The sequence below is a fragment of the Clytia hemisphaerica genome, unplaced genomic scaffold (genome assembly GCF_902728285.1).
Source record: "Clytia hemisphaerica strain Z4C2 unplaced genomic scaffold, Clytia hemisphaerica genome assembly, whole genome shotgun sequence".
NCBI lineage: Eukaryota > Metazoa > Cnidaria > Hydrozoa > Leptothecata > Clytiidae > Clytia > Clytia hemisphaerica.
This window is the reverse complement of record NW_027103778.1, coordinates 86,073-113,438: the sequence shown is the minus strand read 5'-3', so window position 1 is coordinate 113,438 and position 27,366 is coordinate 86,073. Positions and strand designations below refer to the sequence as shown.

At 35.8% G+C, this 27,366-nt stretch overlaps 4 protein-coding genes and 1 non-coding gene across 6 annotated transcripts in view; all 5 read right to left on the bottom strand.

Moving 5' to 3' along the window:
- Positions 1 to 1,318: 1,318 nt before the first annotated feature.
- On the bottom strand, positions 1,319 to 4,195 carry LOC136806174 (procathepsin L-like). The gene is made up of 4 exons (XM_067062736.1): positions 3,938 to 4,195; positions 3,560 to 3,757; positions 2,241 to 2,432; positions 1,319 to 1,963 (listed from the first exon to the last, which is right to left on the bottom strand). Exons 1-4 carry the CDS (start codon positions 4,163 to 4,165, stop codon positions 1,583 to 1,585), a joined length of 999 nt encoding a protein of 332 aa, XP_066918837.1. The 5' UTR covers positions 4,166 to 4,195; the 3' UTR covers positions 1,319 to 1,582.
- A 1,222-nt stretch (positions 4,196 to 5,417) lies between these two features.
- On the bottom strand, positions 5,418 to 5,491 carry Trnan-guu (transfer RNA asparagine (anticodon GUU)). Its single transcript has one exon. It is a non-coding gene; the product is annotated as a tRNA-Asn (tRNA).
- A 286-nt stretch (positions 5,492 to 5,777) lies between these two features.
- On the bottom strand, positions 5,778 to 15,325 carry LOC136806171 (mitogen-activated protein kinase kinase kinase 7-like). Its single transcript, XM_067062733.1, has 12 exons — positions 15,180 to 15,325; positions 14,203 to 14,291; positions 10,486 to 10,593; positions 9,583 to 9,654; positions 9,118 to 9,163; positions 8,526 to 8,673; positions 8,143 to 8,267; positions 7,749 to 7,782; positions 7,470 to 7,564; positions 7,105 to 7,162; positions 6,803 to 6,875; positions 5,778 to 6,320 (listed from the first exon to the last, which is right to left on the bottom strand). The coding sequence occupies exons 1-12, from the start codon at positions 15,226 to 15,228 to the stop codon at positions 5,949 to 5,951; spliced, it is 1,269 nt and encodes a 422-aa protein (XP_066918834.1). The 5' UTR covers positions 15,229 to 15,325; the 3' UTR covers positions 5,778 to 5,948.
- A 6,475-nt stretch (positions 15,326 to 21,800) lies between these two features.
- LOC136806170 (uncharacterized) lies at positions 21,801 to 25,406 on the bottom strand. Its single transcript, XM_067062732.1, has 5 exons — positions 24,296 to 25,406; positions 24,166 to 24,207; positions 22,938 to 23,818; positions 22,575 to 22,799; positions 21,801 to 22,203 (listed from the first exon to the last, which is right to left on the bottom strand). The coding sequence occupies exons 1-5, from the start codon at positions 24,339 to 24,341 to the stop codon at positions 21,895 to 21,897; spliced, it is 1,503 nt and encodes a 500-aa protein (XP_066918833.1). The 5' UTR covers positions 24,342 to 25,406; the 3' UTR covers positions 21,801 to 21,894.
- A 226-nt stretch (positions 25,407 to 25,632) lies between these two features.
- The window catches only part of LOC136806169 (tyrosine-protein phosphatase non-receptor type 13-like), a 35,067-nt gene continuing 33,333 nt past the window's right edge, over positions 25,633 to 27,366 (bottom strand). For both annotated transcript variants that reach the window (XR_010846527.1, XM_067062731.1), the window contains exon 47: positions 25,633 to 25,984. Coding sequence is in view for 1 of the 2 variants with exons in the window: in XM_067062731.1 (XP_066918832.1) it covers positions 25,907 to 25,984 (78 nt within the window). In the remaining variant the exon portion in view is untranslated. The remainder of the gene's footprint in view (positions 25,985 to 27,366) is intronic.

Here is a 27,366-nt window from a genome sequence, read left to right as displayed (position 1 = left end):
CTTTTAGAATTAGATCATGGTATAGTATGATTATTTAAAATTAATGATAAATTAGAAGGTTTCTGTTTGTTATTTATTCTTTTTAGAGTTGTATTTTATATGCATTAGATATAATTTTTTACAATTCGTAAATCATAATTCCCAGAAATAGTCTGTAGCCCTTATGTTAAAAAAGTGTGACCAAGAAACTTTCTTGGTGTGACTTAGACATTGTTCACAACGAAAATGTGCTAAAGATTGGATGTTTGCCCTTTGAAATATGTTGTAGATGATTAGATTTTGCTTGGACAATTTATCTCGAATTTCGCTTTTTTAGTAAAAGATATTTAAAGAAAAAATATTTTTTGAATATTTGTTAGTACATTTTAATTCGTTTCTTATTTTTTGAGAAATTGTTCACATTTATGAATTTTGGCCAAAACCATATAACAAATTAAAAACAATTCAGGCCTCGGTCCTTAACAATATAAAGAACATTTTAAGAACTGCTAATATAATTTTATGGGTATATATAGAATCGAGGCTGGTTAAATTATGCTAAATTTAGGGTTTAGGTCGAAAATAAGATATCTGTTCAGCTTTTTATTCGATAACACAGTAGTAGGGCAACGATGTAAAAATAATAGATAATCAACTTGCCTTGATTCTCAAAAAACATCCGTGTTACGGGGTTACGGGTGTAAAAATATTAATTGCATTTTACATCGTAAAAGTGCAATTAAATAAAAACTTGCTTCATTTGCAACCTTCTATTGGACAGAATCGATCACGTGATGTATATTTTTCCAAAATTTGGGTTAGAAAAAGTGTATTTTCCTATAGGCAGCCTCACAGAAGGAATTTTTTAATTAGATATTATTGTTCTATAAACATTCATCTGTTTATTTTGTATCATGCAACCTCCATGCACTTTTCATACGTGAGATATCGCATTTCAAATCACACATATATTATTCAGATAACAGCATTTTATGAGCGTTTATTTATCCAGATGAAGATTAAGTGGTATCAGGCCGATCCGTAGTTATTTTGTCTAAAGATTGGTACCTTTATTTTTTGAAAAAAAATCCAAAATTTGCAGTAAATAACAATTCAAATTTTCTATCAATTCAGTGGATGTCAAAAAGTGTGTCAAAAATCTAGCTAAAAGCATAACACGCACTGCACACAGAGCTTTTTAATAGAATGCTCATTTCAATAGGAAAACAATGGTTGTTCTCTTGGGAGAAGTGCCTTCTAGAGGTAGTTGGTTATCTATTATTTATCTATTTTACATCGTTGAGTAGGGGGAGGGGTAGTGATTGACGTTTTCGAAATCTGGATTTGATACTCATTATTTTTGATTTCCTTATTTCTAAATAATTAGTACAAAAATTCTATTTACAATGCTCAATGAAAATTTGGCTTAATAATATAAAAATTGGTGATATTTCTTGTAAAACTATAGCCTAATGTATAATTTTCAAATGTTTCTTTTCCTTTTAGGTAAGAGTGCTTAGATCTCGAAGGTTCTACGGCTTTAAGAACTTTCGGATTGAATTTCCTTAAGTAAATTTATAGTTTAGTGTTTAGTCACATCTATCTAAACTAATGGGTAACTAGCTTTCAATGCGATACCACACTGGTCATTACGGTTTCGTGCCATTTTGATGTATCCTTGATCTCCCCAATAAGTGTCCCAGCTATTTTTCACCAACCAATAGTCTTGTCCATTTTCTGTTCCATAACCAACAACCAAGACAGCATGATCAAGATTTGCCAGTGTGTTGCCACAGGTTGGCTCGATGTAAACACCACTGCGATAACTCATAAATGAAGGTTTTGTAGCGTCAATTGCTACGGAGATAGGACCGATGGTTGCGACAGCTTGTTTCAATGCGTTTTCATCACCAGATGGGATATCAACGAAACCTGTGTCAGTAGCTGTGTTGTATTGAGCGTTATAGTAGCAGTATCCAAGCTCCTATGGTCAAATAAGAAGAATATTGGATTTATAAGAAATTTCTTTTATTAATCTTGGATTTATTCCTGACATATTTGAATATTTCATTGGTTTTTTGGGTCCAGATTGATAAGATAAGCGGAGAAACCCCGGGAACGTTGTGGCACCTTCTACTTCCTTCAGATAGATAGATAGACAGCTAAAGAAAAAAAGAGCCTTCGGGTCGCTCTCGGCTATACTAATGTAAATGTATGTACAGATTTTCATCCACTGATTTGAAGAGACAAATTTTACTCACTCTAGCGTAGTATGGGTATCCTTGTTCGCTGTCAATTCCTTTGTTATCTCTGATATATTTGAAGGCCCAGTCCATCCAGCCACCATGGCATCCTTGGTTTCCGTATGACTTTGAGCAATCCACCAAGTTTTGTTCACTTAGGCTTGGTAAAGTTCCTGTCTTTTTGAATATTTGACCCTCCAATGAACCAGTCTGTAGATGGAAAGTGTAAAGTTGGCAATTTGGATTTAGATACCACTGTGTCACAGACCCGCTGGGAGCAAAGCCCCACTGGAAAGATTGACAAAAATTTCGTCCCGATGTGACTTTAGAATTTCAGCCCCTCTTGGAAATCAACTTTTTTTTCATCCCCATTCGAAATTCAATGTTTAAAAATTGCACTTCAAAACCATCGCTACTGAATTTTTTAACCTTGGAACAAAGGAATTTTTATCCCCAATGGGATTTCAATAGGAATTTTTATCCCCAATGAGAAAAAAAGTTGCACCGGAGCTGTGAGACAGGGGTGTATATAGGTTTGAATTTGAATGCCCTCGAGCTGTACAACAAGTTCTGCTGACTTCAAAACTTTTACATATTTTATGAGCAAAAAGCCTAGAAAGTTCAATTTTTACGGTAACCTTCAATTGGCTCGCATTTGCTAATTAGTCAAGTAGAATTGCAAAACTACCCAGACAAAAATGGTGTAGAGATGAAATTTTGCACAAAGGTCCAGGACTATGTCAGGAATCACCAAAAAAAAAACCCCACCCCCACGAAGATGGGAACACCCTCAAATCCATAATGGCGGACATGGTACTTTTGTCTACAATTAATCAAGGGTGGACCCTTGATAACTGATTTTTAATGGTTTTCAAATGTCAAAAATAACTAGACAGGGAGATTCCTCTCGATGAGTAGATAAAGAGAATGGGGTCACTTTTGAAATTTGGACCACGTAATCCCGAGATATGACCTCTAAAGTCCAAAAAATGACGATTTTGATGACGTCAGCATTTTTACTGAGAGCGATAAATTGGAACAAAATTTCAATCTCTAAACCATTTTTCTCCCGGTTTTGGCAGTTTATGACCTAATTCTACCTGACTAAATGTCTTTGTCTCGGACACTTTCACAAGTAGCGTTATCCGAAACACATTTGACCCTTTGCAGGCAGGAAGGATGTAGGAATTATGATAATAGTACATGAGACTGTATTTGATCATCTTATCCCAGCTGCCACACAACGTTGTTTCAACGTTTGTTTAACGTTCACAACGTCCATATAACGTTAAATGAACGTTAAAACAACGTTGTGTGCCAGCTGGGATGCAACTTACAGTGGAGAAAGACCAACATGATCCACATTGTCCTTGGTTCTTAATGGGTGTGACGTATCCTTGTTGTCTCCAGTCAACTTCGTCAGGGATTTCAACATTTGAAGGTGGTAAGAATGTTGAGCCTTCTGATTTATCAGCTGTGTAATTGGCTGGTAGTTTGTAACATCCACCCATTTGTTGACGGAACTCTTCGTGTGTCTAAGGGAAAATGAAAATAAAACACATGTTAATTTGCTTAGCCTAGCGTCATTGTGTAATAATGCAGAACAGTCAAATTAAATTGATGCGCAAAAATTGATATCTAATTGGTTTCTGCTACAATATTGAGATTCAGAGTTCTATTTATTTATTTGTACCACACTAAGAAAAAATTCTTACCAAGTCTGAGAAATGGTTCAATCCTTTCTTGTATGTATGTTTAGAGTTGGAATTGTGCTCAGCAATTTCTCGCAACTTTTGTTTCCAGATAGCATATCGCGCAACCTCAGCATTTGGATCTTTGTAGAATTTTCCAAATTGTAATTTGAATTCTCTCCATGCTGGGTCTTCCATTGGAAGAGTGCAAGCTACTCCGATAACTAACGCTAATAAGAATAGTTTCTCCATTTTTGCTTATTTGATTTTCACAGATTCTAAATTAAAAGATTCAACATTTTGATCAGAGTGACAGTCAGTAATAAGAAAAATTCTCGGAAGTTTTAACGAAAATTCTAGTAAGTACGGATACAAATCAAATGATACTGATCGGAGACTATTCATAAAAAATGCGGAAACAACGAGGAAATAAATTTTCCTAAAACTGCTTCTACAATGTACTAAAAGCTCCTTAGTTTCTTATCGCCAGCCCATGATTGCCGGAATCCAGAGAATCTTCCAGAGCTTCTGCTCATCCTCTATAACGAAAACGTTTTTTAAAGAGAAAGTATATCTTGTATAGAGGTCTGTGATTCAGATTACCTTTCACCTGTTCCTTACACAATTCTCATCCAAATGAACTCCCTTCGTTTATTCTGAAGCTTTCAAAACCACTTCTTTTAACATAGAACATGAGAATCACGAGTTTTCTGATTGATCAAATAATAAGTTTTAAATAAGAGATCAATCAAATCAAACCTCACAGCAGTCGTTTATTCTAGAGCATACCCATCCTAGTTTTCTTATAAGAAACTTACGACTTACATGTTTGACGCTCTTAAACTTAAGTCCCTTCTTTTAAGAAAGTTCTATGAGGAACTACATTTAGTTCTCTTGAAAATATTTTTATTTGGTTAAATTATTGAAATTAGTTTCAACCAACCAAAATTATCACCAAAGATTTATTCTTACAAAAAGTTTGATAGATTGAGGAATGACATCATAATTTTAATTAAAGGGAGTGTGGTATGTACTTATTAAACACAAGATCATATGACAAGTCATGCTAGCCATCACATGACAACAACATAATGGACAAACTATTTGAGCAAAGATAATAAACAAGTTTTCGTGCTATGTCATGCAGAATTTGTACTTATTTTTAGAGTGATAGAAATAAGTCCGCACTTATTATGTAAATTAAGGTCGCGCACTTGATTTTTTTAGACTGAAACAACAAATTTGGTAGTTTTCTTTGCAAGCCAAGTCAACGAGGCAAGTTCGTATTTAAGATTCGCCCGTCAACCAGAAAATTTAAACTCCCTTTTCTGTCATAAACGATTCTCCGCTAAAGAGTAAAGCACGCGATAAAGTTAGTCAACTTCAGGTTCAACTAGTCAAGACTAGATCGCGCAATATCGTCTAGTCGACAAACGTATGTCAGCACACTCAACCTTGTCATCTTTCTGACTATTCAAATATTATCAAGGTTAACTAAAAGTTTCGCTCCCGGGTGGGCTTGAACCACCAACCTTTCGGTTAACAGCCGAACGCGCTAACCAATTGCGCCACGGAAGCTTGATGAAGTTGCCAGGGCAGTTATATCAATTACCGCAAAAATTATTTACACATAAAAGTTGTAGCTCGGATTTCCTTGTAGCCCGATCATTTATCCGTCGTCAGGATGTTGCCGCAAACGCGCGAGGCCCGAGAGCTATAGGTTTATGGAATTTCGCCGGAATTTGTCACGGATTTTAGCAGTAGGGGGGATTCTTTACGAATCTTTACGTGTGTAAAGGCAGAGAAGCCAACCGGATGTCAGCATATTGAACTGGGCCTTTTTAATTGATGAAAAAGGCTGAAATCTGATTTACGTTTAATAGTTTTAGGTAGGCAAAAGTGATATTTTATACGGTCCTATACGTAATGTGTGAAATAAAAAAAATTACAAAAATTCTTATCTAAATAAACTGAGACTGGATACTTAATATAATCCATCAAATATGTCCAAAATCCTTGAGATAAACAAATTTCATTATTTCCTTGTCCTCCGATAGTATACAAATAAAACCATTCCAACAACTGCACTTCCAAGTCCTATCTTGGTTAACAAAGAAGTATTAGTCCAGAACGATTTAATCTTCTTCGGAGCTTCTTCCTGGATCGGACGCGGGGACCCATTTTCGTTCCCATCTTTTAAAAGTCGCCGAAATTCCCCGATACTAAGCTGTCGGTCGATCACAGGTCTTGTTGCAGTTTTATTTGAATCTTCAGTGAGATGAGAGATTTCTCTGTTAATAGAATGTTCATGCTCCAAACGTATTGTTTGTTCGCTCCAGAAATCCCAATCTTCTGATTGGTCTTCGTGGATTAATTGAAAGAATTCTTCATCTCCTTCGTGGACATACTGGTGAAAAGAAAACAGATCAACTTTTAAAGGTTCGAGTTTTCAAGAAATGTCTCAAATCTTTGCATTGACATTTTCAAAGACAACATTCCTACCAAAAAAAAATGGTGTCAAAATGTCTGAAATCATTGCATTGACATTCTCAAAGGCACATAATTTTGACATCATATTCTTGGGTACCTTCAAAGCTGTTAAAGGTTAATGGGTGTATATTCCAAGTTGAAAGAAGTCTATCTAACATGTCATCCAAATCCTTGTTTGTACACTGAAATAAAATTTTTCTGATGGGAAAGTAAAAAATCTAATGCAGCTTAATAGAGTGGGCATCCTTTGGATTGATAGTGTAGGTGACAAAAGGCAGAACCAAAATTTGGTGTATTGTACTGTACCCAGTAACCGGGAAGAAAAGTATATCTTTGTTTCCATTTAAATCTGTTTTAATTGACCAGAAATCATTAGAAAAATGTTTGACCACGTATTACCGAGAAAGCTAGCCTGAGAAATCGTGAAAGTTCGTTGAATGAAGGTCGATCCTTTGCATATTCGTCCCAACAACTAAAATGAATCAAAACAAAAATTGAGATAATTGCTGACAAAATCGTGCCCAAGCCCAAACTCATTTACTAACTGGTGAGGAGATTTTAGCCCCAGGTTCTGCTGGATTTTATCTTTAACATCAAGCGATTTTCTGAAATAATTGATATTAAAATTCTAGATTGAGAAGTCAAGAAAAAGGAATATAAATCATTGCATATGATTTGTTGCAGAGTAAAGATTATCAAACCTTTTCATGAGGACATTCAGTCCATCCGGAACATTGGTCAAAGTCGATGGTCTAAGCCCTAAAAGAGGAAAGGATTCAATTTAGACTGCTGGCATCCACTGACGGATTCGTGCTCCTCTTAAACTACCAGCAGTTTTATATAGAAGTCTGCGATTCAGACTAGATTGAATTTAAGAACCATTACTTTGTAAAAGGGTGTAAGAACCAGTTTTGCTCATTTCAGGCTAAAATTATACTTTTTTGCACCTCTATTTTTGATAGATATAGAATTGACATAATTTATTTTATTTGTTCTTTATAGCTAATACAGTATTGAGCCTCTCTTATAAGAAGCATAAATCGTTAATTCAACAAGAAACCCAGACCTTTGTAAACAGCCAGGAAGATGCCTTGTCCTTCAACTTCCAAATCATAATATGGCTTCTTTCTTGATATCATCTCCCAAAGGATTATTCCAAAGCTAAGGTAGAAAAAAATGTTATTAAGAAAGAAGTGAAACAAGTACTTTCTGCCACGAATTTAAACTCAAAGGCCACCTGCACACTTCGGGTTACGCTAAATGAAACGGGATGAAAAAAAGTTACGTATAAAGTTTTTTGACGATATTTTTAAAGATATCCAGGAAGTTTGAAATGTAATGATACCTGTATACGTCACACTTCTCTGTGTATTTGGTACCTTAAACGTAAACAGACAAAAATCACAAAATTAGACCCTCATCTTGAAGCAAATAAATACGTCGGAGAAAATTAAGCTCTTTTCTTTGGTGACCATAGTACTCTTTTTATTCGATAAAAATAAACGGAATGAAGAGTTGACCAATCGATCTTCTGGATTATTGAAAGATTAATTTTAATAGAACTCCGATTTAGCAAGTGTCAACTGTAAGTCCTTCGCAAATTCGAACCCAGTCCCTTAGCTCGCTTTTCGATGATTCTGATAGCGATCGGTTTGTATATCACGTCCATCAGTAAAATCAAAAGGTGAAAGTGGCTCTGGGTACGGGATTGAGTTGTTTGTTAAAATCATTCTTCTTACTGTTAATAACTTCTGGTGCCATCCAAAGTGGAGTTCCACTTCCAGCTGTCATCACAGTATTGAAGATTCTCGCCTCACCGAAGTCACAGATTTTCACTATCTCACAATCATGTGACAGCAAAATACTGAAATTGATGTAAATTAATGTTTTTGAGTTCCTAACAGTACCATCGCTCTAAGGTTGCACAAAAAGGCAACCAAAAAGTACTTTGTAATAATTGAGTGTAGTTGAGTGTATGATTGAATCAAGATCGAACACACTTGCTTGTGCCTTCAGCTAACAAACCCTACTTGGAAGGCTCTAACAGGATTAATTGAAACTAACTTTGAGCATCACTCCGATTTGAAAACATTTTAGCTTACTTCGACAATCTTTCGCTTACTTGGAAGGTTTGAGATCTCGATGAATAATGGCTTTGGGTTTTCTGGTGTGTAGATAATCCATGGCTTCAGCACATTGTAATCCCCAATTCAACACATGAGCTGGTGTGTACTCTACTGCACCATATTCTGAGTTGGATCGGTGAATGACTGGAAAGAAAGAATTGCAATAAAATGGTTGTAAATCGCTGTTCCCAATAATACAGAGTGCGAGGTGAGTTCTAAAATTTAAGAAATTTCCTCAAGAAGTTTACACGCAATTTTATAAGAACATCCAAATTTTTCGAAGCCTTCATAATCTTCTTAACAGTTTGGGTTTTAAAAATGTTCTTATGTTCTTATTTTAACCATTTTGTGGAGTATTTTCTTCCATTTACCTAAGAAATCAGGTGTTTTAGAGTCCTCGAAGCCTTAAAGTGTTCTTAACTTGTTCTTAATATTTTGGCCATCAACAAAGCGTTAAGCTCTTAGTGTGTTCTTTTTTAAATCTACATTGGCAAGTACATCTGAGGTCGGCCCTTGCGCGTCATTTACTTTACCGCCCCCGCCCCGCCCCCGTCCTCTCCATCGTCAGACGACCGGATAGAAACTTACTATCGTACAACGATCCACAATCCGCATACTCCATCACCAAGAAGATCTGAAATCGATTATAAAAAAAGATGATCAACTTTGATGTGTTCTGTTTCCAATTGTAATATTCAAGGACTTGATTTTAGTTTTTATTTGAATAGACCTGAAGTCTTTTTCAAGATATAGTGGTTCAATCTATAGAAGAAGCTCCGTTGCATACGCTGGGCTTTATATAGGTCAGTGGTAACCTGTGTCCCATTCCATAGAACCTGGTAACTGAGACATGGGTATGATAATAGCATAATGACGCATGGACTCAAATTAAATTCAAAGTTCTTAATGTTATATTTTGGTGGAAGATAAATTAAAAAAACTAACTATCCCTTGATGGGGGGGGGGTAGTTTTCACTTTAGTAGTTTTTCAAAAGAATCTTAGCCTGACGGACCTCCTTCGGAATTGAAGAGAGGGATAAATAGAGGTCTTACATGGTTGTTCTTCTCACTGTATCCGTAAAAGTCAATGATGTGAGGATGCTGTACTTTCGACAATATGGAAACCTAAATTAAATGGAGAAAATTACAAAAAGATGATAATCTTCTTTATTCTTTTTCCTTCATCAAACACCCGATTTCCAATCGAAAAAACCGTGAAAAACAAAATCGAGCTGCAACTTTCAATTTATAACTTACAATATATAATAATATCATAAAAGTTTATGCAGACCCGTTTTGAACACAGTACAGAAGAGTGAACGAAAAGATTTTACCCGCAAGCAAGATTGAAGATAGTAAAGAGCCCATATTTACCGTCGCTTCGTCCTCATTAACGAGTTTATGTATGTATATGCTTTTCTGCAACGGAGACGGTTAGCTTCTAATTTTTCTAGTTCCTGATTGACTGAGATCGACCGTAACTTAGGACCTCCTATTGTCCTCGATTTTGCGGGTCAAAAATGAGAGTTAGTCCAAATCGCTTCAGTCACTACGCTGTCCTCATAAGTTCAAATACATAAACTGCGATCATGGTCGAAATATAATGAGAATTCCGGTTATTTTAACGTTTTTCAAGATTTAAAGTTCTGGCGAGAAAGTCGATTTTGGGCTATCTCTTTAACTTAATCGAATATTTCAATTTGGGAGGGGTTGGCAGACTTCCAGGCTATATTCTGAGCCTTATTGGAATATTTTTGAACTTTTGGATCCTGAGATCCTAAGGCTCTAAGTCTTAAGTCTAGTGTTAAAACTCAGAGTTAAAACTCTACCCTTCAAACCTACTTTAGAGCACTTACAAATCGATTGTGGTTTCAAAACTTCCCGGTGGATTTCCCTTTTTTCTCAAATATTACGACCATGATTGTGGTTAAACTATAATGAATAATGAAAAAAAACCTCTTTTGGTGTACCAGACCCATTTCGATCACCGATACTTTTTACTGCAACATCTTTTTTGTTCCACACCGCTTGGAAAACAACTCCATACGTTCCTCGACCGACAAACTATGAGAAAACAGTGAGAAAATAAAACATAAACCTTCATTACTCAGTGGCCAAAGCGTTTTTAAATAGCAAATTCTTGAAATTTCGGTGATAAGGAAGAATTTTGAAACGGAAAAGCCTCTGTATATACTTCACTGAGACAAGAGAACGTTTAAACACTGATTACTGTAACGGTTTCATCGAAACCATCATTACTATACTCAATGCACAGGTAAAAAATAGCATGTAGAGGTTATAGAAATCTGACATTGCCGGGATCCTTAATTGAAGAATGTTCAAAAAATCAGTATCTTTTTCTCAATCTCAATCTCTTTTTGAAAACTTTTTGAGTACCCTATTCCTATTTAGTAGGGGCCCATATACAAATTAACAGGTATTTGCAATAAAAAGTGGTCGCCAAAAACTATTTTCAAATATACTTCTGGTATCTCACTGGTGATTACTCTCCCACCTATTGTACACCTCATATGCCTTTTCACAGAGTCAGACTAGAGTCAAGCTCAACAGGGTCTTCTTTCCCCGCTGATTTTGCCAAGCCCGTTCCTTTGACTGTGGTTTCGCTAAATAGTAGATAAAGGCAGTGGGAATTTCGCCGAGAAATCTCGTTAATCCATTCATTTGTGTCACTTAGTAGATAACCAGTTGAGAAACATAAATGACGTCTCAAATAAAAATTGCATAGAATTATACAACATGATTTATATCCAAAAGCAATATTTTTCAACGACGATCAATCAATTTTAAATGCTTTGAATTTCCTAAAGGTCTTTTATCCCGGGGGAGGCACTCAGACGAAATTGAGAACGGGGACGTGGCACTGGTCAGGGTCACTTTTTAGGCTCTGAAAATATCTGACAGGGTTCAAAATTTACTAATTTTTAACATTCGTACCAGACAGGGTCGTCGTTTGGTTATTTTGGACAATTTTCAGGCTGGAAATTAGAAAAATTCTCAATCTTTTGTCTACATTTCGTCATTTTTGCCACTTTTCAGGGTGAAAATGGGAAATTGTTTTCGATTTTCTATCTGACAGGGTTCCAAATTTACCAAACATTCATATCTGACAGGGTCCACTTTTCAAACTTGAGCGGCACGTCCCCGTCGGCCGTCAAGGTCAGTGCCCCCGGGTCTTTTATCGTCTTTCATTTCATTTGCTAGTTTTTCTTCAATAATGGACATGTATGTAACGATGGCCTAAAAGTCTAGGGTGTAAATACCATTAAGTCAGGGGTTCCCGATTCGAAACATCACCTCCCCCCAAAGTTCTGTTCAGTTCATATGGGTAATTTCATTGACCAAATAGATACATGGTTGTCTTAAAGTCCTAGAAAAATGAAAAATTGTTAGACATGAAGTATTCGGATGTTTCTATAATTCCGACGATTCTTGATTAATTTTTTGAAGTTTGGAAGAAAGGAGATGAGAACAGCCTAAAGAAATATTGAAACGATGGTTATGCAAAGCAATTTCTCGAATACAATACAGTCTCGCAGAAACGTAGGCAGGGGTGAAGTGAATCTGAAGTGAAGCCATTAAATTCTACCTTAGTTGCGCAGCCTAGCGCGGTCCGCTTGTATTTCACACAAATGCCGGATTGAAAGTAAGATTTTCAAAAATGTACCACAAGGAGACTGTGTAAGTGCTAACGAATTTACGTACTACCTAGCAAAAGCACTACACCCGCTGAAAAACCACCAAATACCCAACCATCCTGATGCACTTCCTACTGTACCATCCATTCCTGCTGACCATCTAACAGACCACAATTACGCCATTGTCACAGAAAAAGAACAAATCGATATTGAAATGGAGTATGCTGACGATATCGGGAAAGTAACTTCAGACTATCGCGCACTGCAAAAGTTTAAGCAGACCGTTCCAACAGAACTAGAAAAACGAGATCTAGTAATAAATCAGGACAAAACGGAACAATTTACCATCACAAGAAATAACAACGAATGGAAAAAGTGCAAATTTCTCGGCAGTATGCTTGATACATCAGAAGACATCAAAAGAAGAAAAGGAATATCGATTTCAGCTGCCAACAAATTACGAACGTTGTTCTGTCATAAAAAATTGACTACACAAACAAAAATGTCAGCATTCACGACCTACATCGAACCGATATTCCTGTATAACTGCGAGCTGTGGAGTTTAACAACCTGCCAAGCCGAAAATTCCATTGATGCATTCCAAAGAAGATTGTTGCGAACTTTCGTGCTAAATGTGAGCTGGCCAGAAATCGTGAAGAATGCCGAAGTGTATCAAAAGACCAACGCAGTAAAGTGGAGCAAACGTATCAAAAGTAGAAGACTGAAGTGGCTGGGAACTGTATTACGAGCAAATAGTTCAACACCTATGAAAAAAGCACTCGAATATGCCAACACTAAGTACCAAAGACCGCGAGGGAAACCAACTACAACTTGGCTCAGTGTTGTCAAAAATGATCTTAAAACATTAAATATTGAATGGGACGACGCAATAGAAATTGCAAAAAACACTAAGGAGTGGAACATTATCATAAATCGTTGATAGTTATACAACTTTTTTCTACTGCTTCTTTTCGATAGTTATCGACAAAGCTGATAATGCCTCAATTCCTTTCGTCGGGAGATATTTTATTATATACCGGGTGCGCCACAAAAAAGTTTCTCTCTTTAAAACTAATTTTCTCGAAATCTACAAGTTTTAAATGAACCATTCCTATTTCATCAGAAAGAAGAAAGATAAACTTAAATTTTGATGGGTCATTTATTAAATTCGATTCATCAGATCAAAAGTTATGCTCAATTGAATGAAAAAGTTATTTTCAGAAAGTGCTCGAAAACGTTGAAAATCGAGCTATCAAATTTTTATTTTAAAATTGGCAATCACCATAGCCTTTACATGATTAAGAGCATTTTTCCGTAACTAAACACTTAAATTTTGAAACTGATGGGTCGAAAGGGTTTGAAATCTTCATCAGAATCATTTTAATTTACTTTTACCGAAATTTTCCTCAGATCTTTGGTTCTAGACTGGATAAAGTCGATGTAGGGCTGGGTGTACCTCAAAACCCATATCTGATGTATTTTATGAATTTTTGCCAGATTTCTTTGCCTTTTTCGACGAATTTTCTTCCATTTGTTATAATTCAACCTTCCTTTATATAACAAAAGGTCATTTAGACAGCTAATAATCATTTTTGATTACTGAAACGAAAATACTGATGCATCATGTAATTATGCTTCTGTTTAATTTGATAGGTCCATTTTTAACGTTTTTGAGCACTTTCAGAAACTAACTTTTTGATTTAATTGAGCATAACTTTTGATCTACTGAATCAAATTTAATAAATGACCCCTCAAAATTTAAGTTTATCTTTCTTCTTTCCGATGAAATAAGAATGGTTCTTTTAAAAATGTTATATTTCGAGAAAATTAGTTTTAAAGAGAGAAACTTTTTTGTGGCGCACCCGGTATTTTATTCTTTGTACCTACCGGTAATGTAATCGTTTTTTACGGAAAGACCGAATTGAATTGAACCACACTCGAAGACAATTTTTAAAGGTTTCACTTTTTTTTACTTGAAAAAGGTTAAAGATTCGGGCTTCTATTTCATTGTCAATACCTCTCCTAATTTGATATCCTGGTATGGAATCTTGTTGACTCTTGGTTGTTTTTCCACCAGATCTCCACTGATTTGAACCCGCTTCTTTCCTATAGACGGAAAAATATTAATCGACAGCTAGCCTATATACTGTTTAAAAGAAAAATGTGCAGAAATACTGAAACTTAATTAAGAGTCTAGGTTGATCGATGGAGACTAGCTGAAGGCTACAAAGACTAAATTCTAGGTGCAAAGCAACAGTAAGGTTTACCAGACATGACTGGAATGCTAAAATGTCTATAACATCAAATATGTAGGAGACTGTAGATCCGACGAGTACATAATTAATTTCATCATCATTAAATTCATAAGTATATTCATCTGTTGGCTGTCGGCGGCGCCGGGAGAGAGGGAGTCCATCTACTTTTCTATTTGCGCTAGAGCTGGGAGATCGAATGCTGTGGTGGAGCGCCACACCTACTCTCAGCTCCCAGTAACTTACCACCTAGATCAGATTTACCGATCTAAGCTACTCACTCTCTGAATTTGCACTGACCGGGGATCGAACCCAGAACCATTGGATTGTAAGGCAAATGCTCTACCGACTGAACTACCCAGCTACTTATATTTATATCTAGCAAAAACCCCCTTTTATTTGGGATGGGAGCTGTCTGTACACAGACCCAGTATCTACGGCTAATTTCAAACTTCATTGCCGTAGAAGGTCTGTTGTCATTGTCTTTTCTCATTTGAGATTTTTCAAACCGACCGCTGCGATGGAGTGTTGGTAAGAGAGGGGAGACGATGAGAGAAGTGTTGCTACTTATAAATCATACTTCATCACAGAGGTCTCCGTACGGGAATTTTTTCATCAAACAGACAATGCGCGCAGAGTGTACTACGAAGCGATAAACGTGAGATACACTCTGGAACAGAGTAGGATGGGAGTAATTCAAGTGGAAAGGGTTACTAGTATGATAAAAAAACAGACATCTTACTTCGAGTAAACTTTTCTTCGTCAGTTTCATCATCAGCAAATGCTACCATTTTGACGTCAAATGTAAACCAAGTCTTATTTCAGACACATAACCATTTATCTACTGTATTTTCTTCTAATTTATTTAGTAATTTTGATTATTCATCTAGAAACAAAGTTAAAAACATGGTTTACAAGGTAATGAAATCATTTCTTTGTGGAAATTGAATAAGGTTACAATAGTATAGGGGAAATAAGTTGTATGAAACCTGATCTAAACGCCTTATGGCTTTATTGTTTATCGTGACATAAAACCCGGCTAAAATCGCTTAAAACTCAAAATTTTAAGATGCTGATAACTTCTGAACTATTTATCCAATCATTTTCAAACTTTGACACGTGATAGCAGGTATATTGACAATGTAAATTAAAATAAATTGCAAAAAAAATTGAAAATTATGACGTCATTATTTATGACGTCATCAAATTTTGAAAATTTTACTCATTTCCAACAGGGATTATAACAAAAAATGTTATTGGAAAATACAAAACCGGCAATTGTGTTAAAGACAGGCTTGAGAGGCGACTTCCCGGGGGGGGGGGGGTACTAGGGCAAAATGGGTTACGGGGATGCTCCGCTGGTCAGGGTACCTTTTTAAACCTCCACGAGTCCCAGGTAGGGTCACAAAAACACCAAAATAGAAAAATCAGTCCCTCGTAGGGTGCCTATTTTTGGAAAATTTGGGGAAAAAGTATAAAATTTGAGAAAATTTTGGAATTTCAGTCCCATTCAGAGTCACTTTTTTCGCAAATTTCGAGTCCCACGTAGGGTCCATTTTTCGAACCTCAGCGGAGCACCCCCGTCGGTCCACAAGGGTAGTACCCCCCCCGGGGGCGACTTCTAGCGTTACCAGTACGATTAAGTGGTCTGGGTATTCCAATATTTTCTGAGATAGCTAAATATGAACACGTAAACTCATTAACAATCAGCAAAGAACTAGCTGACAACATTGTTGCACAAAAGGTAGAGTTCCAAGGGAATAATGCAAGAATCAGGAACAGAATAATGAAAGAGAATGAAACCAGAAACCAAACTTTGTTAGAGGAAATAAGAGCAGAAATGACATCGGACGAGAAGAAAGCAAATGAGTTAGCACAGATCAAAGGGGCCTCCAACTGGCTCACTGCGAAACCAGTGTCAAAAGTGAAAACTTTAATCTTACAAAACGTGAGTTTTTCGACTCTGTTACAATCAGATACCGTTGGAGATTAAAACATCTTCCTAATCAATGCGCATGTGGGAAAGCCTTCAATATCGATCATGCTTTATCGTGTGCAAAAGGAGGTTTCGTATACCAGAGACATAATGAAATAAGAGACACTATCTCTACATTTCTGAGTGAAGTAACCAAGGATGTATCAGTCGAACCGAGCCTCGAACCAATCACTGGAGAAGACCTACCAAGAGGAGCCATAAAAGAGGATGGTGCAAGACCTAACGTTAGTGCAATGGGGTTCTGGACTAGAGGCCAGAGGGCATTTTTTGATGTGAGGGTATTCAATGCCTATGCCCAAAGGTACTCTAGTATGAGCCCCAATGCCATGTTCAGTGCCAACGAGAAAGAGAAGAAACGCCAATACAACCAAAGGATTATCAGAATTGAAGGCGGCTCTTTCACCCCTCTAATCTTTACTACTAACGGAGGTTCTGGCAGAGAAGCCCAAATTTTCATCAGGTCGCTGGCTCTGTTATCTGGCACCCGATGTAGAAATTTTCTTCCGACACGCTAAAGCTCTGAAGGTCGGGAAAATTTTCAACATCTGGAAGAAATACATTACGGAATTTCGCCTGACCGCGTAATTTTTTAGAAAAATGGGCCCGAGTGCAATTTGGACAGGGAAGGTGTCATGGCCGACAAAATTTGGGTCAGAAAAAACTTCAAAAGGTTTCACGAAATAAATTCAAATACAAAACTTTTTGGAGAAGGAATCATGCTAAATATTATCATTCTTTTCACAAGGAGGGCATGTAGAAATACTCAAACAAGACGACTCGGAAGTCGAAAATTTCGCATAATATTCGAAATGAGAAAAATTGACCATAAAATAACGAGGTCAAGGGGGGGGGGGTATCTGCTGTACAACGACGTGTTAAACGTGATGCATGAAGAATATTGTACACGAGGTTGTAGATACCATTTTACTTTTTCATAGAAAACCTAAATGGGGGGGGGGGGGGGTTCTAGCATTGAGATAAAGCCCGAAACCTTTCTCAGACAAGAAAAAGTGCATTTTTGACGACAGATTGAATGTAGTAATTCCTTTGTTTACGATTGATATTTTTTTCGAAATTTAGCGGTAAATTTTAGTTTCAATCTGGCATTTGTGTAAAAACCAGGCGAGCCGCTCAAGGCCGCGCAAGTTTGGTAGGATTTGTTGGCTTCAAATCCTACCAAAGAGATTGACTTCTAGCCCTTCGGGCTTATATTTCATTGGTTTGTAGGGGTTCGAAATACCGTTTTCCCGTCAAAATTTTGGCTGAATCCCGTAATCCCGAAAATTGAAAAAAATGATAACACTGTCACACCAGTTTGTAGAGGTTAAAATACCGGCATAATAGCAAAAAAATAGGCTAAATACCGTCACCGTCTGATTTTAAAATACCGTTTTCCCGTCTTTTTTTCGTCAAATCCCGTAATACCGTACTAAAAAGGGCCAATCCCGTCACACTGTAAAAGTACAAACCCCCTAAATCCTTTTCATAAATCATCATCAAGATTCTTTTTTTATAAGCGTAGAAAAGGCTTTCTATAGATGGCAATTTCACAATTGACTTCATACAGAAGAATAGTATAAATTATCCTAGGCTACAGTAGTCTAACACTTTATACTTCTTAGGAACGGATAAGTATAACTTGCACTCAAAAATGAATACTCAAAAAATAAATATACCCAAAGGCTCAATCTGAGTTAGATTTTTCCAAACTGTAAAATGAGAGTATCAATTAATAAACTAACTAAAATATGGCTGTTTTAGGCCCAAATTTTCGAACCGAATGAAAATATGTTAAAAAAGCTCAACCAAGGCTTGTGGCCGAGACAGAATAAGGGGCTTATTTAGCACTGTCACTCAATTTTTTTCCCACTTGCTGTACCCCTATTTCAGGTTCGAATTTTATTAAACAATAAGATCCATTGTTTGGATATCAAAATGCATGCTTATAGAAAAGCAATGTTATGCTTTATGGAAAAAAAAAACATTATTGACCTTTACAAATCTTCTTAGCAGCATGGGGTCAACCTTCCTCTACTCGTTAACAGCCGAATGCCATTAAAAATTGAAAATGATTTGTTGATGGCCCCTTCAGGAGTGCAATGTCAAGTTGAATACAATTAAAAACTCCAGACTCCAGCATCAAAACAACAATAAGATGAATAAACTCATTTATAAATATTCTTTGTGTTTGTTGGTTGTGATGTTGGAGCTTCGTCTACCCTGCCGATGCACCAGACTGTTGCTCATCTTCTGTTGGATGCTGAAAAGTATTATTAGCAAGCACCAGACTTTTTCCTTTTACCCAGCAACAGAGACCTTTTTTCAAAGAGGACGTCCTGTTGAATAATTATGTAGTCCAGCCATAAAAACAATGATAGAGCCATGCATAATTACTGTATCATGCATATTGTAATAATTATGCATGGTTTTATCATTGTTTTTCTGCTGGACTACATAATTATTCAAAAGGGTGGCCTCTTTGAAAAAAGGTCTATTTAAATCTGGTCCCTTGTCCAGTGAAACAAAGTTTTCTCGGTTGACACCAGCCATTTTGTGTCCAGTGCTTCAGCAAGGCTGCTGTGCTGGCAGGGTCGTAGCCTTATTTAACCTGGACATAGTGTCCTATGAAAACAAAGGTCTATTCAAGATAGATCCTTTGCTAGTCAGGATGTTGATTAATTTAAAAAGACCAGCCTCAAAACAATGATTAAGAAAAATAAATGCATAATCAGAATAATTATGTGCTATATGTGGTCATTGTTTTAGTGCTAGAGTTTTTAATTATTCAACAGGACATCCGGACTAGCAATAGGTCTATTTAACATTCTCCCACTCGTTACAATCAAAAACTTTTTCCAACAATGACCAATGGTGGATAAGATATACTGTAGATTGATTTCCACCTTCACATGTTATGGCCAGCCAGACACGGTGGCAATCGAATGAATCGAACGCCGAATCAATTGAATGCAATAGAATAATAATCACAATCGAATATCACCAAGGATTTGCCGTTTGATTGTACTGATTATGTTCGATTACACTCGATTGATTTAATTGTATTCGATTTTATACACTATCGTACCGTTTATACTTACGCGCTTGGCCGTCCACGCTAAAAAAGCTCTAAAGAAGTGATCCAATTTAATTTAATCCCAATCAAACTTATAGAACATAATCGTAATCAAACATAATCGAAGGTAATTTATAATCAATCAAACCAATCAAACGTTTTACTCGAACGCAATCGAACACACGATCGAATAATATTACCAAAAATCAAAAGGTTTGTGGTCTATATAACCACAGAAAGCCCTATTTCCACCAAACAGCGCTTGAGGTACAGGTACAGGTGAATCATAAATTGAAAAAAGATAAATCATTTTGAAAATGACGTCATTTTCTACATTTATATATGCAAAACCATACAAATCTATTTCGGCAATCTTATGATTTGTATAAAAAATGGCTGCTTCCATATATGAATGTGATCAACGACGAAAAGCTCTATTCATCTCACTATCAATACCTATGACTAATTGCTAAAAAATATTATACCTGTGTTTTTGTATTGAAGGGTTCTGTCATCTGCTGTCGCTGTCAGTTGTTGTGCTTGTGGGGGTGTGGTCAAAAAGAAGCCAAAAACTCTACTGAGCACTGTAAAAGCTTATTGGTGCATTCAATAACTACACAAACATAAAATACTAAGTAATAAACGAATGACAAACCTCTTTAAATACTCTACAAGTTACCAGAAAACATAATAAAAATATATACACAGCAGGAAAAGTGTACAAAAAGTCTTGACTTCAAGCAGCCATTAAAAAGCTTTCACAAGGAATGTTTACAAACCCTTGGTTACATTCACCTTGCAGAACCATTAAAGAGACGCTGTTATTCAACTTTGTGCGTGAGTCCATCTTTAGAATATTCTAGAATGTTCTAGAAGAACATGTGGAGCACTATGAACACGAAGAACGAGTGCTGAGTGTTGATTTTTAGCACTACGACTGCAGAAAACCGATTGTAATACTTTCGCTATGCGAAATTAATAAGTATTTTTCCTTCTTTAAACTGATCACAGAAGCAAAAACAAAATAGAAATAACATTGTACACAAAAAAGCCTGAAAGAAGAGAAGAGTCATAATCAGCATCTATAACAGTGGCGTTGTGGCAGGGGGGGGCCGGGGGGGCCCATGGCCCCCCCAGCGGAGCTTTTTTGAAGGGGCGCCGAAGAGCAAAGGGCGCCAAAAGAGATTTTTTTAAATGCCCCAATCTCAAAATTCATACTTAATACGCCTTAAATTGCGCCCAGGACCAATTTTACTAAAATAATTTTAAAATTCTTGCAATTTTTTTCGCTCGCTTCGCTCGCAATACAGTTAATTGGTAGCTTCTTTTTTGTGTACAATATGTTGTTTGTAATTTTTGCCGACATACTCATGACGTGGTAACTAACGACAGTGATTTGACGGTCTTTTTGAGGCGCCAGATCTCAAAAAAACAATTTTTGAGCGTTCAGCACGGCCCCGAAAATGAGGGCTAAACTTATGTCGGCACATCAATGGATGACTACTATTTCTCTCCGATGGTATATTGGCCCGCTCCTTTAGAGCTTTAGCGTGGGCGGCCGCCAATACGCCATCGGAGTATCAGATAACTGGCTCTGTTACTTTCTGAGAAAAAGGGGGGACTATTCTCTTTAACTCTCAATTATATCAGAACAAAGTTGTCCTTCGCTTTATTACGATCAACAGTGTTATGTGTTAGAGGTAGTAGGGTGCCCAAAAAAATGCGTACAAACATTACGGACATTGACATTACGGAGGCTACAAGTTATGTCTAGCTCCCCATATATATACATATTTCGTTATACTTCTAGAATTTGTTAGCCGCTCATTGCTTTGTTTATATCTATATATTTAACTGTTTTGACTACTTCCTAACAAGAAATATATTTTATTTTAGAAAAAAAAAAAAATTGTGTTAAAGAAACGCCTTTCATCTTTCAGAATCAAAATATCTTTATCGGTTCGACTATGAGAGACGTTTTTGTAAACCATCCATTTGGGCATTTTTCCTACAGGTGGAAATTTTGTGACGACGTTATCGCTTTTTGGCATCAAACCTTTTTTTCCTCTTGAAAGTTTGTGTTATGATAAAACATAATCAACGGTGGTAGATTCTACCACTCCCACCCTGGGGCTTCAAATATCAAAAAGGCGAATTTTGGCGAATTGAACAGTGAATTGGTGCAAAAGTAGGAAATTAGCTTTGGCGATTCAGGAATTATTTATATTTTTGAGACCTCATTTTACCTTACGGTCGGTTCAGGGACAAAGAAATTAAGAAGTTTTGATGATGAATAAGAATGCCTTAATAAAGAACTTGGCGTTTCTTTCAAAATTCATTTCTGAAATACAACTTTCAAAATTAAAATATTACAATATATATAAAAACTCAACCTTCTGTCTCTAAGATGGTAATGAGATCTTTGATTCTCATATAAGCGGTACAAACGAAGCGCAAATGACGTCCAAATCGATTTTCAATGAACGAAAATGTGATTGTACTTTTCGTCATAGTAGAATCTAATCCGTCAAATTTGATATAACCAAAACGAAAATAATTTCTTGGACATTTGAGATTCCCAGTGTATTCTATGTTTTCCTCGACAATGTAGGCTTCCTTTTGACCAGGCTTCGGTAAAGCAACCTTTCTCATGGGACCCCATAATCCGTGAACTCGTGTGAATCTGTTCAAAGGATCCTAGAAATTAAAAATATTGTGTCAGATCTTTTATATTAAACCTTATTTCTGAATTTTTGACTGCTGAGCATAAATTTACTTACACTTAACGCTCTCTAATTCGGCGTTCTACAATTTGACACGCTCCATTGTTCGATAATATTTAAAACCATCGTCATGGAGAACTTCACATAAATGACGCTCTATTCGTTACGCTCCCTTATTCGATGAAAATCCAATTCCCCTTGAAAATCGATTTGGAGAGTGTCAACTGTACATTCTCGAAAAACACTAGCAGATCTCTCTCAATACTCTTTATAAAGCGCCCGAGAATAAGAAAGTTTACATTAAGTTGTCCGGACCAAAGACCGAGAAGGTTAAGTAAAACTTACTCCGACATGATCAAGACAAGAATTTGATTCCATTTCAAAATTCAAAGTTGCAGTTTCAAGAAGTTTTCCGGACGCCTTGAAGTCGAAATTCAAACCACGAAATAGATGAACCGGCATATTTTGATTGGAATGAAATCTCCCACTAGCCGCAATTCCGTATCGTGGATGACCATCATGAGCTATTTGGCCTTTCTTTTCGTTCCCATGCTCACTTGTGAATGTTGTCTAAAATTAAGAACATTACTTTTAATAAATCAAACTTCAGTTGTAGGAATCTAAAGTCGAAAAAACGTTATTTTACAAGAGGTAAAGGCTAGAATTTGATCTAAACTGTAAAATAAAAAATCGTAGTATTTATCTTACACTCATATAAAAGACTCCTCTATCAAGTTTTTCTCCCAAGTCATCATTAGGTATGCCCAAGAAGGGATTAGTTTGACCAAAATAGGCAGCAAAGATTTTATTCCAATTATGGTTGACAACGCTCATATCAACTTTCCAATATTGCTTCTCAATGGTAAGGGATAGATGGACATCTGCTCTGTCTCCATTCTGCAGGTCCAACCACGCATCAGCCAGGAATTGGGTACTGACAGCATCTTTACCCGTGTGATCATACCAGAGGATTGAATGGTGGTTTACTGTTAGGGTATTGCCAGGGAAGGAGAATAATTTTTCGTGGTTTGCCAAGATTGATGAGTTTAATGGTTCACCATGTTTCGCCATGTAAAGATGTGGCCAGGAAGGTCGGAATTGTAAATGAGAGACTCCAATCAGATTGTCGGATTGAGAACCAGTATTTGGCATTAGACGTGCATTATAAACGCTTAAAGCTTGGTCGGAGCAAGGATAAAATTTACCAACAGCTGCCAAAGCCCATCGGTTACGAAAGCTTCTTTGTAAAAAGAAGTGAGACTCTTCTAAAGAACGACCTTGAGCTACATTAAAGGTACGGTCGTAAAAACCAATGTAGTAATATGTTGTTGGTTTGCCATAAGTTTCATTGAAAGGTTGGCAGATCATCTTAGGTGGGTTTGATTGTAAACCTGAGACCTTCAAATGGACGAAATGTGAAACATCTGTTGTAATATTAACCCATCCGGTTTGGGAATGTTTACATTGATAGACGGCATCTGATGTGAAATCGTCTTGAAGGACATCGTGAATGAGCTTTTCAACCAATGCAGTTTTGGATGCATCGTAAGATAACGATGTTACAGGGATATCTACCAATTTGTTGTCGACTAAAAAAGGGATACATTCGTATTTAACACAACGTTTTAGTAGAAGGATCCTCTTTAAATTCCAGAGAAGTCAGGCACTCAGCTTTTTGAATGAATTATCTGTATGTGGCCCTATAATTGACGCAAAATTTTAAATCGCAACTAATACGCCAAAATGAAAGCATGCAAAAAGGATAAAATTTAAGTAATGATAATTCATGATGTGTTCCTATTACGTAATGTTTTGCCAATTTTTCTCTAGCTTCAATTTGCCACAACTTGCAAAACCAGGGTATTTTCGTAGAAAAATATATTACGTCATGAATATCATGAACAACAGGGTGTAAAAATAAGGAAGAAGGTCTTACATTTCCTAGTGAACATGTCAGGAACACAGCCAGTTATCCATTCTAAAAACAAACGAGAAAAGTCTCAGAAATTGAAAGTCGTTTAAAAAAAAAAGAGGATTAACTGCATATGAAAACAAAAATTACTTACCCAAATTCAAAGATAAAGCCAACAGTAGAAATATAAAGTTTTCCATTATTCTGAATGTATTTCTTCAGATTCTCTTTCGTCTTTTATGAATGATTGTTGGTGTCCTCACCATTTGGTTTGTACAAAAATCCAGCCATCTCAGAGCATTTTATAAGGCAAGGTATCTTGTTAGTTTAGGTGGGATTGGATGAGGGCAAAGTGTCAGTTGATGGATTTCATTACATAGGTCAAGTTTCCAATGACCCCCATATCGCAATCAAAGTTGAAGGGATACATATTATTTTATAAGAACAAACTATATAAGAATATAAGGGTTCGATGGCCAAAGTGCTAAGAAAAAGTTAACAACATTTTAAGGCTTCGCGGACTCTAAAAACACCCAATTTTTTAAGAAAATGGACAAAAATACTCAAAAAAAGGCGAAAATAAGAACATGTTAAGAACATCCGAAGGCTTCAAAATTTTTGGATGTTCTTATTAAAAAAACGTGTACACAATTAATAAACAATGTTTCAATTACAGAGTTGGTTTTTAATGAATTAATTCCTCGCGAAACATTGTACGTGCTTGATTGATGTATAATTAATCAATTCATAATATTAGGGTGATTTATTGCTTTTTAGCCTTTTAAAAGGCTAATCTTTGCTTAATCTTTGCTTACGTTTCGTCTGGTCGATGGGTTTTTACTTCAAACGCCAAAAAATTACGTTGTTATCATAAGATTTCGAAACAATAAACGGTATGAGATTCAACGGTTAGTATAAGCGTGGTAGTTTTGTGGTTTCTTTGGTCGGGTAATGTAAACTTTGGCTAGTATTCGATAGTTTCTGTCTTGTTCAAAAGGTACACAGGTCAGGAAAAGGTCGCCAAATGTACGTTTCCTAGTGTAATTGACTTTAGAACGCCAGTCAATTTTATGTTGGGATTTATTTAAAATTTGCCAGTTTTCAAGCAGACTGATATTATTTTACTTGTTTTTCTTCTTCAGTCTCATCTTTAGCAACTGAATAAACTTTGTCTTCGTAAAGTGTAAACCAAGCCTTATTCAACGCACACCGCAATCACAAGTCTTTTCAAGTTTTTTATTTTAGTTATAGTTTATCTTGTATCTAAAATAAACGAAGAGGAGATAATTGAACTTCAATTAAAATTCTAAAGAAACAATAATTTATCTAGTCTGTACACAGACCCCATAACTACGAATAATTTCGAAATTCATTGTACTACGATACGATAAACGTGATATACACTCTGGTACAGAGTATAATTTTTTAAGAAAATAAATGACATAAACAGTAATGTGCAGGCATGAAAGACAAATAATGAGATACAACAAGTCAAACACGTTGGTAATACATACACACTCACTTTTATAATATTCTTAAAATTATAATTTCTACTTCATAAAAATTCGATAAATATTTTTCTATAATATATAAATTGCATTCCAGGATAGATAAAAAAGAAAAACAATAATTTTCATGCAAAAAAAATAAATAAAGTTAAAAACTTTGTACATTACCCTATAGATAATAATAAAATCTATAAATTTTTGGTGCTTTGTGTTTTGCTTAAAAAATCGAACTGTGTCGAAAATTTGGTTTTTGTTTCTTATGAGCGGACCGTCAGCGTGCTGTCCAGGTCTTGAAATAGTTCTTTTGCAGCTTGGTAAATGAAAGAGTATTGTTCCTGAAATATAAAGAAACAAGTGATACTTTTATGGACCTACCTGGTTATGCATTTAACACATATATAATTGATATCTACGTGAGCATGAACGTTAAACAATCATTCACAACACAAATAGTGACGATTTATTAAAATTAGTCGTTTGTTTCTTATAAAAAAACGTTTAGAAACCAAAATTTCATGCTCTTTCGTATTCTTTCATATTCAAGACTTCGTGAGCATAAAAAAAACATATATCTCATCAAAAAATTGAGTAATTTGGCTAAGAACATTGATGTATGCTTATTAATAGTGATTCTTATAGATAAAGATGCGTTTTTTGAACTGAAAAGTTTTTTTACAAAAATCTGCTTGACCCATCTTTTACCTACTTTCATGCAAAAAATCAGAAAAAAACAACGATCCAATATTTCACAAAGTCCAAAAAACCCTTTTTTTAGCCGTTTTTTGGCTCAAATTTGCCCAAAAACATTCTTTTTCGAAAATCGGGCTCAGTCAAATTCGAGGGTTTATAGTTATGCATCTTTGTGCAGAAAATCATAAAGAATGAAAGAGCTAATCTCGAGAAAAGCTAATACCTAAGTAATTGATAATGTGCTTATAAAAAAATATCGAATTTGGCCAGTTTCTCTATAAAAACACGCCAAGCAACCAAAATTTCATGTCTAAACACACATATGCTTCAAAAGTAAGCCCTCGTGAGCAAAGAAAACATCTATCTCGTAAAAAAATTGAGTAATTTGACTAAGAACATTAATGTTTGCTTATTAATAGTGATTCTTATAGATAAACATGCGTTTTTTGAGCCAACAAATCTTTTTGCAAAAATCTCCCTGAGCCATCTTTTACCTATGATGGTACCCTACTTCCATGCAAAAAATCAGAAAAAATCAATGATCCAATTTTTCACAAAGTCCAAAAAACCCGCTTTTTAGCCGTTTTTTGGCCGAAATTTGCTCAAAAACATTTTTTTTTCGAAAATTGGGCTCCATCACATTCGAGGGTTTATAGTTATGCATCTTTGTGCTAAAAGTCTTAAAGAATGAAAGAGCCAATCTGGAGAAAAGCTAATACCTAAGTAATTGATAATGTGCTTATAAAAAAATATTGAATTTGGCCAGTTTTTCTATAAAAACACGCCAAGCAACCAAAATTTCATGTCTAAACACACATATTCTTCAAAAGTAAGCCCTCATGAGCAAAAAAACTTCTATCTCATAAAGAAATTGAGTAATTTGACTAAGAACATTGATGTATGCTTATTAATAGTGATTCTTATAGATAAACATGCGTTTTTTAAGCCAAATAATTTTTTTTGCAAAAATCTGCTTGAGCCATCTTTTACCTATGATGGTACCCTACTTTCATGCAAAAAATCAAAA